This window comes from Capra hircus, chromosome 5 (genome assembly GCF_001704415.2).
Source record: "Capra hircus breed San Clemente chromosome 5, ASM170441v1, whole genome shotgun sequence".
Classification (NCBI taxonomy): domain Eukaryota; kingdom Metazoa; phylum Chordata; class Mammalia; order Artiodactyla; family Bovidae; genus Capra; species Capra hircus.
Genome location: NC_030812.1, coordinates 81,408,215 through 81,427,258, shown reverse-complemented (window position 1 = coordinate 81,427,258; position 19,044 = coordinate 81,408,215). Strand labels below are relative to the sequence as shown.

At 39.3% G+C, this 19,044-nt stretch overlaps 1 protein-coding gene across 1 annotated transcript in view; it reads right to left on the bottom strand.

Annotated features, from left to right (window-relative positions):
- Positions 1,565–19,044, bottom strand: part of TM7SF3 (transmembrane 7 superfamily member 3) — a 45,167-nt gene continuing 27,687 nt past the window's right edge. Inside the window, exons 6-12 of the mRNA XM_018048381.1 lie at positions 16,075–16,252; positions 11,574–11,660; positions 9,638–9,718; positions 8,865–9,017; positions 5,675–5,772; positions 4,558–4,720; positions 1,565–3,304 (exon numbers count right to left, since the gene is read on the bottom strand). Coding sequence (XP_017903870.1) covers positions 3,042–3,304; positions 4,558–4,720; positions 5,675–5,772; positions 8,865–9,017; positions 9,638–9,718; positions 11,574–11,660; positions 16,075–16,252 — 1,023 coding nt within the window. The 3' untranslated portion in view covers positions 1,565–3,041. The remainder of the gene's footprint in view (positions 3,305–4,557; positions 4,721–5,674; positions 5,773–8,864; positions 9,018–9,637; positions 9,719–11,573; positions 11,661–16,074; positions 16,253–19,044) is intronic.

Here is a 19,044-nt window from a genome sequence, read left to right as displayed (position 1 = left end):
AAGTACATCATCAAGGAGTGAACTTGACACCAAAAAATTCACTACAAATGCTGCTGTGGTGAAATACTTATGGAATTGGAAACTAAATATCTATTATATACTTTATAATGAGTATAAAATGGTCCATGACCATAACTTGGAAAAACATGTTTTCACTGTGCAAAATTAACACCTTCCTAGAAGAAGAGATCATGGCAATATTAGGAGCATAGGAGCTTCCTAAGAATTCACTAACAACAGAAGAAAATTGAAAAAAAATCAATGATTCACATTTTCATCACAATAAGAGTGTAAAGCACATTTGGATAGTGAGTTCTCAAGTTTTGGTCTGGGCACTATTATTTGATAACTGTGACTTTATATAATTTACTCCTTAAGAATTTCCTCAAGTACAAAATAACATGATTACATGTTAAGATCAGATATTATTGTATCTAAAGTCCATTCCTGCTCTAACATTGTAGCAATTTCTTTGTTAGAATCAGTTTTCTATCCCACTCTATATAGAACTCAACAGGTTTATAGCACTGGTTAGCTGCTGTGGTTTGGCAACCTAATAGCTAATCCATAATAAGTTAATCAGAACTAAAACAATTAAATGGTAGAAACAAGTTTCTGACAACATTATTATTTTTCTGTTTGACCCAACTAAAGTGCTAATGACACCAACACAAACTAATGCATTAAAGACAACAGCTTTCCTTCTAATAAAGGATATAAGCTTTAACACAATACCCCAGATTTCCTTCATTTCCTATCATTCCATTTATGCTTAAACTGATTTTTTTTTAACATATACATGTCTCCTTTTTTAAATTCTTATCCCAATTAGGTTGTTATGTAACGTTGAGCAGAGTTGCCTGTGCTATAAAGTAGGTCCTTGCTGGTTATCCATTTTAAATATAGCACTGTGTACATGTATATCTCAAACTCCCTAACTATACCTCCCCTTCAACCTTCCTACCCCCTACCCCCAACACTGTCCTACAACCATAAATTTGTTTTCTAAGTCTGTGATTCTGTTGCTGTTAAACTGATTTTTTGAAATGAAGAATTATTTGCCCAAGTTAAATACTTTTGTGTTTATAGCTATGAAACTGTCCTCATGTCTTATTACTTTTGCACAAATACAGATGATAAAAATTTTATAAGAATTTTATAATAATGAGACTTTTTTGCATTTGTTTCAAAATAGGTACTTATTATTAAAAAATTAAACAAACTGGCTTATTTCTCACAAATTACCATGAAAAATTTTAAACAATTTGTCTCCCCCCTCCAAGAAAGTATGTTTTGTCTTTATAATCTTTACTGGCAGACATTTTGATGTATAGAAAAAAACCACAAATATTCTATGTCACTTTGTTAGAATTTATGAAATAGCAAAATACAGAATCTCTATGGTGAATCATAAAAAAGCCCACATTTTTTTCCTTCACGTTCAAGTGTTTTTTGAAGTTATATAAACAGTGAAGATTACAAAATACATAGCAAACAAACACTGTGTAATTTCAACTTTTCAATTCAAGAAATTATTATACATTTTTTTTCATTTTGTCTCAGCCTTTCCATAACACTTTTAAGAGCAAAGCTGAAAAGTCTCCAGTTACCGGAAGCATCAAAAACCTATTGTATATTGAAAAACCGGTAAAAGCAGCATCGTTTAAATAGTGGTTAACTCACAAATAGGAGTAGGGCAACCATAACCAACCTCACAGCTACTCAGGCATCTCAGTCACCAGCTTCAGATACAAGGTAGAACCCTGGCAGAGACTCTGACAGTTGTTAGAAGGCCACAAGGAGCAAGGATGCGGCCCAGGGCATCTGGGCGCTTTCCTGCGGTGCAACAAAGTCAGAACTGAAGGGACTCTTCTTACAGAATCCAGGGCCCTCATTGAAAGCAGCTTTATTCAACACCTAAATCCTTTCTCTCTCCTCACCAGTTCACAACACAGATAGGACAAAGCCTTCATACTGATATTTTTGAAGTTGTACCAATGCTCTAATAACTAATTTAGCAGAAAGAACTACAAAACGCAAATATTTTAAAGGTTTCTTTATTAATGGGACTATAGATGAAGCTAGGGGCCAATTTATCTCCCCAAAATAAAACAATTTATATGTCATTGAATGCAGTTTAAATTAGAAATCGGCTGTCAAAACTATTTTAAAAGGTTTTGAAAGGAAAAAAAGTAATTTTTTATCTGGAATATAAATAAGTCATCCATATAAGAACTTTATTATCTACATAAATTGACCTCTTTTCAAATGATTGAAATATTTCAGCTATTTAAATTACTATTTTAAGCAATAAAGGGCAAAGATGAGGAGTACCAACTGAACTATATATACACTTAAAAATGATCGATAGGGTAAATATGTATTTTATCACAAAGATAAACAAAAGGGTAATTTTTGATAATATATGATATTTATGTGCAACTAAGTAATCAGATTGCTTGTAGTCAGAAAATAAGTTAGTTCTCCCCACTTTGTACTCTGAAGTTCAAAGGTGCGATACCAAATCCCCAAAACTACAAACACAGTGGCAAATAAAAATTTATTTAAATAAAACTGCCCTCCGTGCCCTGGTCCCCAAGTTTAGACAGACTTAGGTGAGAGAATTGTTCAAGAAGTTACAAAAAAAAAAAAAAGCAGAAGACAAAAAACCCACCATGGCTTTACAGAACAAAAATTAATTTTTAATTTTTTAAAAAGTGTATCTACTTAATGGAGTAAGTTGACACATAGCTTATAAATCAAAAATGTAATTTCTTAAGCATTTGGTAATAAAGAAAAACCTCCTTACCACCAACATTATGACCACCTTTCTCACTCTCACTTAGAATTATTGTCATCTCCCAGGCATGCCCTTACCCTCTTTCAATAAAGAGACCACAGTACTGTACAAAGCACAGATGCAGAGCCGGTTTCTTAGCAGATTTGCCCCAGAGACTGCTGAAGCAGCCAGGCAGCATCACTGAACCTGAGATGGTACCTGGGTTGTACTTCTATATTGCCCTGACCAAGCATTCTGGCATCTACAGAAGCAGGGGCGTTCTCTCTCCCGCTGGCTGTTCCCTCTGGAAGAGCCCTTTGATCTGGGCTAATTGGCTGAAGAGTCGCTCTCTTAGTGGAGGGATGTGGTGGCTGGGGTCCAGAATGTTCGTCACTCTCCGCTCACGCTCTCGCTTCCACAATTTGTATGGGTGGGGAGGGAAAAACGGCTGCCCTCTTTCTCTTCGAATCTGTAGCGTAATTCCACTTACAGCCAGCATCCCCCATACTGCCAGGACAATAAAGTCTACAGAACAGTAGAAAGCACAGTCTGAACTCTTGTATTTTAAAACTGATCACTAGATGTTAAGACATTTTATAGCCTCAATCTGTATCGTCTTTTCTCAGTTAAATACTACACTTTATGGTGACTATGTCCAAATATATGTGTACTTCCTCACTTACAAGCCAGGGAATAAGCAAGGAAACTATGGTTTTACATTTCAAGATAGGAATTTCCTACTACAGGCATTTGAAAGTCCAGACAGAGTTATAAAGGAATCAGTTGTTTGGAGCCTTGGCATTCCAGTATCTTATGACTACAGGGATAGTGCTCAAAGGCAGAGTTTGTTGTGTTTTTCCAGAGTGGAGAGGAAAGGCAGTGATCTCACAGACATACAATGTGGAACATCAGAGACCACCATGCTCTTCTTTCCCCATTCCATCCTGTATGGGACCCCACCCCACTCATATAGAGTAGATATAGAAATGCATGAAGAGATTCAACAAATTGTACTGAGCTTTCAGTAAAATCCACTTCTACGACACGTGGATTTCAAGGTCTCTACCATCAACCTCTTAAACAATGAGGGCAGGTTCAGGAGAGTAGAGGGAAAAAGCTGACCTTAAATATTCATAACAATTTCAATCATGCTTCTATAACTTCAGTTCTAGGTCTTGCTTTACCATCCTCCCTATTTTAACATTCTGAAACCAACATATCTTGCAATCTTTGTGAACATTTGATTTAGTAATCATTTTTCTCCTTCAAAAACTTAATGGAAAATCTTTAATGGGTCGACTCTTACAATTGAGGAAAAACACAACTACTGATTGAAAACCACTTTCTCTTTTTATTAGCAAATTATGTGCTTCTTCATAGGAAGGAAACAAGGGAATAACTTAAAAAATCAGGTTGTCCTTCTCACCCCTCACCCTACCCTCAGCTCATAAGGTGCCAAACAGCTTTATTCTCAGCCTTTTTCTGATAACCGGGAATGACTAGATAAACCTTAGTAATCCTGGTTTCGAAATTTCTTAATAAGTTCATTTATTAGATTTTTAGAAGTATGAATTTCAGCCACCTTACAAATTTAAATTCTTTGCTCCTGTGATCATAAGTAATCATTAACACAGGGCTCTAATACCATCTGCATGGTGTGAATTTCCTCCTTATGGCCCGTTAACCTTCTTTCAATCTGGTTAGAAGAGCTCTTGTTAGCACAGGTAAGCCAATATTCCTACCTGACCATGACTTGGTTCTTGGATTTCGAGTCTTACCGTTCGTTTGAAAAGGCACATTCATGAAAGCTCTGCGGAAATCCACATGGAGTGCTCTCCTGAGTATGTTCAAAGTGATGTAAGAAAGGCTTGTGTACAGGTAACTGTCCACGGCCAAGACCACCAAATAGGAGCCAATGAATCCACAGCTCAGTATGTTCAGCTGTGGAAAAGCAGAAGTGTTTAGGCATCACCTCTGGTAGAACAATAATAGTTTTTATAGCTTTCATCACTGGCCTCAACCCTGAGGAGCCGGGAATCACTCCTGCTCCTTCAGGGCATATGAAAAGGGACCAAATCTTAGAACTGAATAAAGATTACCTGAAAAGATAAACTAGGGGCTTTCTTGGTGGCTCAGTGGTAAAGAATCCACTTGCCAAGGCAGGAGACACAGGTTCAATCCCAGATTTGAGATGATCCCATATACCTTGGAGCAACCAAGCCCGTGCATAACTACGGAGCCTGTGCTCTAGAGCCTGGGAACCTCAACTCCTGAGCCCACATGCCACAGCTACCGAAGCCCGAGCGTCTGAGAGCCTGTGCTCAGCAACAAGAGCAGCCACTGCAATGAGAAGCCTGCATGCTGCAACAAGAAGTCCCTGCTCACCACAACTAGAGAAAGCTCACTTGCAGCAATGAAGACCCAGTGCTTTTTAAAATTTATTTTGGCTGGAAAATAAATTTAAAAAATTATGGAAAAAAGAAGATAAACTGAAAAAAACTTTTCAACACCTATGGTTCATAAAACACAGTGTCCCTCGTCATAGAAAAGGTCTTCCTGCTGAAATAACTTCAATAATAAATTCTAAGCAGATGAAGAATCTCCTGGAGAGACAGCAGAAATGAACAATCCATCAAGTGGCTGCATCACCATAAGCCCTACCTTCTCTGCTCCTGCTGTTAGAAGTGTGATGACCTGCACCACTTACTGGAAAAAATAATGTGATCATTGTAACAAGAACTTTTCTTGCTTTCACAGTAACAAGGCTATTCAAAATCAATCATCTGATACAGACAGACAGCTGTCTCTACGGAAAAGAAATGCAAAATGATGCAATAAGTGAACAAGGGAAGGCCCAGGAAAACAGGGTGAATCCTGACCTGATGAAACACTTACTATTCTTAAGCAGCCCATGAAAACCACTGGAATGAAAATGGCTATACAAGAGAAGGTCACCCAGAATACTGCGTCGACACGGAAAATCTTTAGGTTTCCTGGAAAAGCAGAAAGAAATCAGGAGTAAACAACAGGTTCGCCAACTGGAATTTCATTTTCTCAACATGTGAACATAGACATACTCCGAAGGTTTAAACGAACAAACAGGCACTATGAAATGAATTGATTTCTTTTCACTTAACTATCAATACAATCCTCTTTGAAGGATGTGTCCTAAGAAAGTAGAGGGGTAGGAGGAAAAATCAAGCTGGTAATGCTCTGCATTTACTACAGGATAACTTAGAATAGGCTGGACTAGCCCAAGCTCTATCATTCACCAGCTGTGATGCTGGGCCTGTTTCCTGACCCTTAAAATGAAAAGGTTGAACCACTTTATCTCCAAGCTTCAAATCATCCCTTCTAGCTATAAATTTCTATAATTCCCTGATTTTGTACTGTGAAGTAAAAAATATAAATGGCATTCAGAGTGATCACATGATATATGAAATCCCGTATAAGAAGCAAATTCTGTTCAGTCGATTTTGACCATCAATGCATTCCCTGTTTACCCACTGTACACTGGAAGATGTAACTTTTTCTCAGGCATCAGGAAAGATGTGAGCTGATCATTTAGCTAAGATGTGAGCTAATCCATCCTACTACACCCTTCTCTAAAGTGCAGTGCACCTTGGGGTGACCCAGGATGGATATATTAGCACTTCTATTATAAATTATGTTTAAATAACAAAAATGTAAATCTGACAGTTATTTAATACTGACACTGGCACCATCCCTCAGTCCAAATGGAGATGTCCCTGTATCTTGAGACCCACGTATCCCGAAAGAGTTGGAGGTCCCTAGTGAGGGGCTCTGACCTGGAGACCCCATATTCTCAGAAAGCAAACTGCACCATGCTTCAGTGAGGTGAATGGATGGATCATATCTCCAGTTCACCAATGCTATCCTTCACAACATGCACATGTGACTTTAAAAAAAGGAATACAAGAGATTAACAATAGTAGTTATGATGCCAGGCATGAGAAGGCTGACCCACTCAGAAGACACATAATAAAGTGAAAAACAGTAATTTCACTAAATCTAGAAGTCAACCAAATCTTTCCCAAATTTTAGTGCTAGAAATATGAGTATGTACCCACTCTAATTAAGGTCACACTTACCCTAAATGTCCTTGAGGGATGAGATAGTTCATACATTAACTACTAAAAATAAGATAGTTCAACATATTAACTACAAAAGATTCTAATCCACCATCCCGCCATCTTCTAAAGACTAACAAAAAGGAAGCTCATTAAATAGTATTTGGTTTAGCACTTCTAGAGTAGAGTTCTGAATCTGCATTTTCAATAAACATCCCTGAGAGTCTATGATTTAGCCGAACCTAAACAATGCTACTTTGCAGGTAGATAAAGAGCTACCTGTAAGGGGGCCTGGAATGAACTTGGCTATAGGTTTGCTAAAATCAGAGCAAAGGGCCTTGGAATCGTCAGTAAATACACAGGTCACCAATTCTTTCTGATCTAAAAAATTTTAATAAAAGAACTAAACATTATTAGAAGTAAAAAATAACCTAGTAGAGTACTTCTGGCCATAGACACCCTTTTTAAAAATTTTATTTTTTCTTGAAATATAATTAATTAATAATGTCGTGTTAGTTTCTGGGGTACAGCAAACTGATTCGGCTATACACCTACCCACCCACTCACACACACACACATACCCTTCTTTTTTGAAGTATCTTCCATTATAGCTTATTACAAAATACTGAATATAGTTCCCTGTGCTATACAGTAAGTCCTTGTTATTTATCTATTTTATGTATAGTGTGTGTGCGCTCAGCTGTGCCTGGCTTTTGTGACCCCATCAACTGTAGCCCACCAGGCTCCTCTGTCCATGGGATTCTCCAGGCAGGAATACTGGAGTGGGTTGCCATTTCCTTCTCCCGGGGATCTTCCTGACCCGGGCACTGAATCGACTTCTCTTGTCTCTCCTGCACTGGCAGGAGGATTTTCACCACTGAAGAAACGTAAGTTATCATATAACTACAGAGTGAAGGGCAGCAGAACAGGCACCCCAGAATGGGCCCCTTTGGCATGTGGATTATTTTGAGCTGAAGGCAATCAAGACCCAGCAGATTTGGGGGAAACTTTTCTCTCCCTTTACTGCCTAAAAGAATGTAGATCACAGGTCTGGCCCAGAATGAAAGCAATTACCAGAGACAGCTTTCTATCTGCAATGGCAGACATCTGGTTACCAAACACCTACCCTTCTTATGTTCCTGTGAAGTGCCCTCCACCTCTCTGAAGCCTCAGACTCCATCTGAATTCTTAGCTCAGGATGGCAGAGAAGCCTCAACTGCCTGACTGCCTTTGAGTCTTCTATTTTTATGGGACTCCAGTGCTACAGAATTAAATTTGGTTTTCTCCTAGTAATCTGTCCTATGTCAACTGAATTATTAGAGCAACCAAAGAACCTAGAAGGTTAAAAGGAAAATCTTTCCTCCCTTTTGAGTTAACTTACACATTACCTAGATTTTTTAAATGGATAGAAACTGAATAATTTAAAACCCCCAAACCATCCCTGTGTTACTGGCTAGGATGACTATAAGTAGGTACCTCAGGAACACTCAGGGCTTGCAGGGAGTGGGAGCAGGGGTTAGGGGTACAAGAGAAGACTGGCAACAGAGCACCAGGCTCCCTGGCTCAGCTGCCATCAGAGTAGTGCCAATTTATCTGTGGGTTGTACCAGGCTTCTGCTTAAAACTCACTTGAAGAAACAGTTGCAGGGTTTTAAAAACTGAAAACCACTGTTCTGCCATATATAAAGAATTCCCTTTACCTCCATTAATTTCAACCAACAGAAATACACACAGACCCCTATGACACGCAGGTCCAAGGCAACCTCTGAAGATGTTCCAGAATTCATCTACATAGGGCGCCTTTGAGGAAAGGGGGATTCTTATTGGGACTGGTTTTCCCTAAAGTGGTGCATTATCAGTGCAAGTTTCCAGAACTCTCAGGAGAGGCCCCAAATCCCTGACAAGGGGTGGGGTGGGGGGGGACGTGTCCTGGAAAGGTGAAATAAAGTCTGACAATGAACTGCACACACATAACATGAGTAATGGATCTCCTACCCAGGGGAGTGAAGAAAACCACTGACGCGACGAGGAAGCCCAGCAGCAGTCCAACACACAGCATGCAGAGCGTAAGGACTCCAAATCGCCACCAAGCAGCTACCAAGAAAATTCCACCGATGCTTCCAGCGACGGCTGTCACAATCAGGCGGACTGCACAAGGGGAGCGGATGGACAGTTAAATCAGAGCTTCTCAGATGCATGCTCAGACACACTAACGTTACCAAAGCCAGACTAGACTACCCTTTCTCTGGGTCGGGCACCAAGGGTGCATCAGCAGTGCCATGAAAACAGCGTGGAAAGGCCCTCTCTAGGGAGGGTCTGAGACTGGAAACCAGCCGGGAAGCTAAGCCTCTGAGGATGAGTGACAGGCATGGTTGGGTACAACCTCTATCTGGGACTGTGGAAGAAGGGGTGACAAGGATTCTGTTCAACATGACAAGGAAGGAGGCTTGTGTTTATTTTGAGGTAAAGAAAATCCTAACACTCTGTTGTAAATGTCATATTGTCAATATACCACATAGCTGGAACACAGGCTTATAATCCACATGGCCCTTCATTTCTCTGAGTACCAAGGAATTCTCCATGCAGATTAAAAACCTTGGAGAGAAGGTTTGAAGGAGTAGTTCAGAAAAGATGTGTAGAGCATAGGTGGCCAGTTATTTTACACACATAAGAGGATAGCACGCTCAGTACTGGTCAACCTATACAAGGGATGCAAACACAGCACCTTGCTTTTTGAACCTCCATCAAACTATATTATGTTCACTTACCATCATACTTAATAGGTGTCAGTCTTGTAATCAGTATATAAAAGAAGAATCCCACGAAGATAAAGCCTATAAAGAATAGTTCTAGTAGCAGACCATCAAGAAAGCAAAAAAAAAAAAAAAAAAAAAGCTATGGTTAGTAAATGCAATTTAAATGTCTAATCTACAAACACATTCTTCAGTTCCCAGAATGTATACATGAGGGCATTCAAAGAAAAGAAATAAGTATCTAAAAGGAAGGAAAAATTCAGACGTCATTGGGAGTAAATGTTCTTATTAAATGGGTACAAATTAAAGTATTAACTATTGGATACATTTTTTGTATATAGGTCAGTTTCAATTGATCAGTTAATTGCTAATTTCATAGCTTGGTTTGGTATATTTATAGTTCCAATTTAAAACAGAAATAGTACTTTTATTATTGTATCTGATCTGAAATTACACACTAGATTTCAGTTCATTGTGCTCAGTCACTCAACCATGTCCTACTCTTTGTGGCTCCATGGACTGCAGCCTGCCAGACTCCTCTGCCCATGAAATTTTCCAAGCAAGAATACTGGAGTGGGGTGCCATTTCCTACCACAGGGGATCTTCCCAACCCAGGCATCAAACCCACATCTCTTGTGTCTCCTGCATCGGCAGGTGGAAGCGCCACCTGGGAGCCCTTCATTACATGAGCAAAAATAGGATTTGAAAGATTAAAAAAATATATTCCAAAGCAAAATGTGACTTTTATGTCTTCTTTTAATTCATCCTCTCTTGTTTAATATGAACATTGACTACTGTCTTTAACCATAAAAACCTAGTGAGTGAGTGAGTGAAGTCGCTCAGTCGTGTCCAACTCTTCCTGACCCCATGGACTGCAGCCTACCAGGCTTCTCTGTCCATGGGATTTTCCAGGCATTAGTACTGGAGTGGATTGTCATTTCCTTATCTTTTAAACTCTACATACAGCTTAACAATTAAATTCTGTACTATAGGATCATTCTACATTTTGAGCAATTAAATATTCTTCACAATATTCTCTTCTTAATCAAGATAGAAAAGGTAGCAATGGAAGGAAAGGAGTTGCTGTTTCAAACAATTTATCAGTTGAAACAGTTTCCTAAGATCAGGATTACATTCACTCTCCCCTTGTAATACCATTATATCCCCTGTTAATGAATTACATGAAGGATTCATTTTTTTTTTTTTCCCCAGTAACTACAAACATTAGGCTCCATGGGTAAAGAATCCATCTGCAATGCAGGAAACACAGGAGAGTTAAGACCCCCTGGAGGAGGAAATGGCAACGTGATCCAGTGCTCTTGCCTGGAAATCCCATGGACAGAGAAGCCTGGTGGGCTACAGTCCATGGGGTTGCAAAGAGTTGGACACGACTGAGTGACTAAGCACTCACGCAAATGTTAGTTATATAAAAGGTAATCCAAAGAATTCAAGTCAATTTAACAAGCACATTTCATATTCTCCTCCCTTCACTGGGTTTCACTGAGCAGATCGTGGCGTTCCCATTTGCTGTTTAAACCTCCCAGGGTTGTGCAGACATTTCAACCTCACTGATTTGCAGCCTGATTTGTGCAAAACCACGTCCATCACCGTCACCAAAATCCACATATATTTTGTACACAGACATTCTGATTTCTAATTAGTAATCTTTGGTCAACTAGTCATTCTAGCAATTGATAAAGGTGGATGCACAAATCAAACTTTATACCCTGCTTAATAAGAGGAGTTTGCACTCCCTAGTGGAGAAAAGAGAAAAAATGTACTGTAATTCAGTAAAATGTTTACTAAAATACCCCAGCTACAAATCAATGAAACAGTGGAGATAATAAGTTGCTTACTCTCCTTACAGGTCATAAACTCCCCAGCAGCATTTCAGGAAAAAAAAAAAAAAAACCACGAGGCATGTAAGTAGCAACTATTTTAGACAAAATACCTGTTTTCCAGAATCTGTGTCCAAAGAAACAGATGAAGAGGCCAAGCAGGGCAAAAAGAGTGAAGAAGACTTTGGTAGATACTCTTCCTAAAAAGAGTAAAAATTAAGTGGATAACACATCCAATTTGATACGTTACATCTATTTAATATAGAACAAAAGCTTCATGAAAAACAAGTAGAATGAAGTAATAACTTATTCCACAGGTATATAAGTTATTTTAGAAACATTCTTGCCACCCCTAGTGACTTTATGTGGGTGATGAATATCAACGGCTGCAGGTCCCACAGAAAGAGAAATCAGACAACGTTGCTTCCTGATAAGGGTCTGCAATTCTACCTGCGACACCTTTGGGGGAGGGAATGGTGGAAAAGAGAAGAAAAGAGAGTGTGCCTAAAACAAATAATTCTGTTTCTTCAAAAGGAAACTAGAAGAAAAAAAAGGAGAGAGTAGGGAGGGAGAACTATGGTGTCAAGGGAATTTAAGACATACCAATTGCATGCAATGTACAGACCTCATGTGAAACCTGACTCACACACATGAACTGTGAAAAACAAGACTGGGAAAATGTAAACACTGGCTGTTAATTTGATGCCATTAAGGAATTATCTTCAATATTTTTCATTGAAACTTGTATTAATGCTACTGTGGCTATTTATTTTTAATAGCCCTTTTCTTTAAGATATACATACCAAAATTCCATAAGCAAAATGACCATCAGGTACCTGCTCTAAATAAATCCAGTGATAAAGGAGGGTGGAGGGGCAGAGACATGGTGGGTGTACAACTGAAACAAGATAACAGCCATGAGTCAAAATTGTTAAGGCTGGATAATGGTATATGGAAGTTCACTGAAGTTTTCCCTAACAAACGAAGTTAGGTTAGTTAACCGAAAACCACATTGAAATAAAAGAACATGTATTCTACAAGCCACCCGTGAACAAGTCACTACCAATCTTATCAATTATGCATGTTGCTCTGCATAAAAATATAGCTTAATAACTAATGATAAAGCACAATCTGCTCCCTGAAGCAGAAGAATCTAATCCTGTGATCCTCAAGCAGTGCAAACTTAAATTCAGAAACTAGAATTCAAAAGATAAATCCTACTGAAGGGGAAAATAGGCCCACTAAATTCCCCATCATCATGAATCCTCTGAGATAAACACAAGAAAATAATTCCTGAACTAAAAATAAAAACACAGCACCTACACAAACTTATGTGAGGTATTACAAACCAACTACAAGTCAAAACACAAAATACTCAAGCATTCCAGTGGATACCATGAAGACCTACATTTGGATAAAGAACTCAAGATAGAAGGCCAGAACTTGCAGGGCATAAAATATACCTAAATATCAATTTCTCTGTGAATAAAGAGATGAAAGGAAAGATGAAATGAGAGTTACTGCCACATTCTGCTTATTTCAGACCTATTTGTTGTTGTTCAGTTGCTAAGTCATGCCCGACTCCCTGCAACCCCACTGATTACGGCACACCAAGCTTCCCTGTCCTTCACCACCTCCCGAAGCTTGCTCAAACTTATGTCCATCGATTTGGTGATGCCATCCAACCATCTAATCCTCTGTCACCCCCTTCTCCTCCTGCCCTGTGATTGCTGCTCTACGATTCAATCATTATAACAAAAACATGCATTCTTTAGTGGGATAATTTTTTTCAAGTGAAAATGTAGTGGAAGTTTCCAACAAGTACAATCACCAGAGACAGCAAGCGGCCCAATAAAAACTGACCCAGTTTAGATATGTTCCTCCAGGACATTAGACAGCAGAGGGGAACTAAGAATCTCCGATCACAATACCAAGAAGGAAAGAGAGAGAAAGTCAAACATATAAGCAAACCAGAGAGGAGACAAGGTTTCATAAGTAGAACTGAGAGGTATAATAGCGAGTGGGATGGGAGGATGGAGGAGAGCCAACATTTACAGTGTTTTCAGTCATCACAGCATCGCTATAGGTAATGACATAGGCAAAGGTTTTAATGAAATGGCAGAAAAGAAGAGATCCATGTATATATGTATGGTTGATTCACTTTGCTCTACAGCAGAAAATAACACAACACTGTAAAGCAACTATATGCCAATAAATTTTTTTTTTTAAATGAGGTAACGTGGATACATCCTCCTTACTTCAAGCTCAGGAAGGTCATCTTAGTGTGCATCGAGCTTGAAAAGGAAAGTGATAGAACCCACATGACCGAGAGGGTTCCACCCTGAGTTGAAGGAACAATCAGATGGGACCCTTCCCTCTCTTCCACCTAACGTGGAAAGACAGGGCCCAGAGTGCTCTGATCAGGAGGGCCCTGGTACAAAGAGCTCAGGGGAAAAGGAACAGAAAAACCCATCAAGATCTAGCCTAGCTGTCAAATCACAGAACTTATATCTGCCTGGTTTCTTGCACTGTACCTCTCAAGGCTCTCGCATGTGGCACTGGATGACTGGGTGGGACACAGCTCTAGCAGAGAAGAGCAAAAATTAATCCCTGCTTGAACACAACCAACAGGCTTTATTTACTTATTTATTTTTTGGCCACACTGTGCAGCTTGTGGGATCTTAGTTCCCCAACCAGGGATTGAACTCAGGCCATGGCAGTGAAAGTGCCGAGTCCTAGCCACTGGGCCACCAGGGAATTCCCACAACCAACAGACTTTATTCATTATAGAAAACTCCTTGAAAGAGCTCTTCAAACTCTTTTTCCAGTTTCTTTCCTCCTATTTGTTCTTGAACATACTCCAATCAGGCTCCTCTGAAACGCTCCCAAGGACACCAGTAGCTTCTAGTTGTTGCTAAATCCAATGGTCCTTTTCCAGTCTCTTTCTTAGCTGGCCCATCAGCTCAGTCCCGAGACCCCCTCCTTTCCTACAGCTATAAACATGAAAGAAATGATAAATAGAGCAAAATGCCATTTGGCAAACCTGCTGGAAGGATTTCAGGCAAGTTCACTGGATCTTCCAGCCAGCAAGTGAAGAGTTAGAGAAGTGGATATTTGCCTGTATTCAAAGTATCTCTCCAAAAGATATTTAAAGGGAAAAATAGTTACTTCTCAGTGGAGAAACCTGGCAGACACCCCTAACCAAGTACTCAGGATTATGACCACCAGGAATGGAACAAACAGACATCAGGTGTCTGCAGAGAATGACACTCCATCACTTCTTTTGTATTCCTGCCAAAAATGCATCATCTGAAGTTAGGAGGAAACATCAGATAAACCCAAACTGAGGACTTTCTACAAAAATAAATACTAACCTGTATGCTTCAAAAAGGTAAAGTTTTTTGAAAGACAAAGACAGACTAAGAAATTATTCCAGATTAAAGAAGATAAAGCACCACGTGATACCGAAGTGGACCCCAGACCAGAAAAAAATTTTTTCCTTTGGGTATGAAGGACATTAGTGGAACAAACAATGAAATTTGATAACATCTATAGGTTAAGTAACAGCAGTATGTCAGTGTTCATTTTGTGATTTGACAGTGTCACTATGGCTATATAAGGAAATGAACAGAAATATTTTAGGGCAAAAGGGTCTTTATGTCTGCAACTTACTCTCAAATGCTTCAGGGGGAAGAAATGTAGATATGTGTGTATGTCTAGATAAAGAATGAAAAGCAAACAGCAAACATGTTAACTAACATTTGAGGAATGTTGGTGAAGGTTATACAGAATTCTTTGAATTATTTTTACATCTTTTCTGTGGAACTGTTTCAGAATAAAATGCTAAATACACACACACACGAGGATGTTACAACACCCCGAGTGCCACTGTCCTCTCTCTCCTGGACACTATGACTGCCTCCTCATCAGTCCCTCTATTTCTGCTCTTGCCCCTGATTTTTCTCAAGAAAAGCACCAGAGTGATCCCATTAAAATATGAGACCAATCATAGTATTATTTGCTCAGGCCCTCCAATGCCTTTTCATTGCACTCGGAATAAAAGCTGTAGCTCAAAGGAGGACCTCCAAGGCTGCCTGCTCCTGCAGCCACACCAGCAGGCTCCCAGTTGAGGGCTCTGCGCTGGCTGTCTCCTCGGCCTGGCAACCCACTCCCCACCGCAGACACGGGCATGGCTCCTTGCCTTGCCATGGGTCTCCACCCTAATGCTACCAGTTCAGCAAGGACTTCCCTAGCTAGTTTCTCAAATTCTCTCGCCCTCACTGGTTATCTCCTCACTGGTTAATTCTTGCTCCTTAGCCCTCATCACTTATCTTAGGTACTGTGTATTTTACAAATGTCTTTTGTCTGCCTCGTTCCCCCCACCACTAAAATGCAGGCTCCAGGAAGGCAAGTATTATGCCCATTTTATTCACTCCTCTATGCCAGTGCCTAGAACAGAGAGCAGAGTAACACAGGTGCTCAGGAGGCATGTGCTTAACGCGTGAATGAATGAAAGAGACAAAAGCACTTGTAAATATCCTGAAGTTCTTTACTAGTTGATAAAGCTCTTCAAGGCCAAAGAAGAAAGTTCACAGATGAAATCTACATACTCACCAAGGGAGGAACAATTACCCTCCTCTGCCTCAAAGCTGCAAGCGTACGTGTGAGTGGGCACGTAAGCCGTGGATGTGTTTAGAAATGGATCCCGAACGATGACATTGTAAATGACACCCTGTCCCCGGAGAGAGGAGAAGGAAACACTTGTCTTATCGTCAGCTGTTAGGGTGACCACCTGAAGCCAAAAATAATGCATGATTAGTGTTTAAGTTAAAAAAATCAAACCCCACAAGTTTTTCTACTATAACCCCAGCTACATGTGCTATTAAATTGTAATACGAAAGCATCATTCTTGTTTAAAACCTACACCAGGCCATTTGACTTTTTTTAATGTACTGAAGTACAGATGATTTACCATGTTGTGTTAATTTCTGCTATAAAGCAAAGTCACTCAGTTATACACATATATATTTTTTTCATATTCTTTTCTATTCTGGTTTATCACAGGATACTGAATATAGTTCCCTGTGCTATACCTTGGGTGGCGCTAGTGGTAAAGAACTCGCCTGACAATGCAGGAGACTTAAGAGATACTGGTTCGATCCCTGGGTCAGGAAGATCCCCTGAAGGAGGCCATGGCAACCCACTCCAGTATTCTTGCCTGGAGAATCCCCAGGGACAGAGAAGCCTGGCGAGCTGCAGTCCACAGGGTTGCAGAGCTGGACTAGACTGAAGGAGAGACTTAGCAGGCATGCACTTGCTATACAGAGCAATTTGTTATCTATCCATCCTATATATAATAGTTTGCCAACTCATTTGGGTTTGTCGAAAGATTACCCTATACAGTCTGTTTGTGCTGACATGATCAAGCTCTTACACAAAACATCGAAAGACTTTACATATGTTAATAATTTAAGTAAAACGTGATATAATGATTAAGTAAAATGTGCTAGTTAGGACGAAGCAAAAGAAATTTTCCCATCTGCTAGACTATAAAAGACATAAGGGTAGAAACCTTACACATCCTGTTCACAAGTCTCCTGTCAACACTCCACACAGAGTAAGGGTCCAAAAAACACTAGTGATCACTGACAGCCAGCACCAACAAAGGTCGTGGGGGTTAACAGCTCACAGCGAGCACCCACTTACTTTGTCTAACAGGCTCTGAAATAAGAAAAATTACATATAGCCGTGTTATCTTCTAGTCCTTCACTTCAACAATTCCCTTTTAAAGGTTGCTTTTTAAAAATTGTATTTATTTTTAATTGGAGGATAATTGTTTTACAATACCGTGACGGTTCCTAATTCATTAACATGAATCAGCCATAGTTATACACAGGTCCCCCGCTCCTGAAACTCCTTCCCACCTCCCAGCCCTTTAGGTTGTCACAGAGTTCAGGGTTGAGCTCCCTGCATCACACAGCCAAGTCTCACTAGCTATCATTTTTTACACATGGTAATGTATATGTCTGAATGCTACTCTGTCAATTCGTCGTCCCACCTTCTCCTTTCTCCACTGTGTCTACAAGTCTGTTTTCTATATCTGCATCTCCACTGCTGCCCTGCAGACCGGTCCATCAGTACCATCTCTCTAGATTCCATATCTATGCATTAATATACAATATTTGTTTTTCTCTTTCTGACTTACACTCTGTAATAGGTGTTCATCCACCTCATTAGCACTGACTCATGCCCTAGCTATTGTAAATAGGGCTGCAATGAACCCTGGGGTACATGTGTCTTTTTTTAAACTCTGGTTTTCTCAGAGTATATGCTCAGTAGTGGGATTGTTGGGTTATATGGTGAGCTATATCAATTTACATTCCCACGAACAATGCAAAAGGGTTCCCTCTTCTCCACACGCTCTCCAGCATTTATTATTTGTTAATTTTTGGATGATGGCCATTCAGGCCAGTGTAAGCTAATATCTCATGAGATCTCATGAGTAGTTTTGATCTGTATTTCTCTAATAGTGAGAGATGTTGAGCATGTTTGCCTGTGTTTATTAGCCATCTGCAAGTCCTCTTTGGAGAAATGTCTGTTTAGCTCTTCTGCTCTCTTTTTGATCGGGTTGTCTATTTTTCTGGTATTGAGCTGCATGAGCTGCTTATTTTAAAGATTAATTCTTCGTCAGTTATTTAATTTGCTATTATTTTCTCCCATTCTGAGGGTTGTCTTTTCACCTTGTTTATAGTTTCCTTTGCTCTGCAAAAGCTTTTAGGTTTAATGAGGTCCCATTTGTTTATTTTTTTTAAATTTCCGTTACTTTAGGAGATCAGTCACAGAGGATCTTGCTTTGATTTATGTCAAGGAGTGTACTGCCTATGTTTTCCTCTAAGAGCTTTATAGTTTCTGGCCTTACCTTTAAGTCTTTAATCCATTTTTAGTTTATTTTTGTGTATGGTGTTAGGAGGTGTCCTAGTTTCATTCTTTTAGATAGGGGATACATGTAATAAAAACAAAAGCTCCACTTAGCCCTCATACACAGACAGGTTCCTACTAATAGAAGAGAGAAAACTAAATATTAAGATCCTGGGCCATAAATCTAAACTTGATAAATTCAAAAAAATTGAAATCATTCCAAGCATCTTTTCTGACCATAATGCATTAAGATTAGATCTCAATTACAGGAGAAAAATATTAAAAATTCCAACATATGGAGGTTGAACAACACACTTCTGAATAACCAACAAATCACAGAAGAAATCAAAAAAGAAATCAAAATATGCTTAGAAACGAAGGAAAATGAAAACACAACAACCCCAAACCTGTGGGACACTATAAAAGCAGTGCTAAGAGGAAAGTTCATAGCAATACAGGCATACCTCAAGAAACAAGAAAAAAGTCAAATAAATAACCTAACTCTACAACTAAAGCAACTAGAAAAGGAAGAATTGGAGAACCCCAGAGTTAGTAGAAGGAAAGAAATCTTAAAAATTAGGGCAGAAATAAATGCAAAAGAAACAAAAGAGACCATAGCAAAAATCAACAAAGGCAAAAGCTGGTTCTTTGAAAGGATAAATAAAA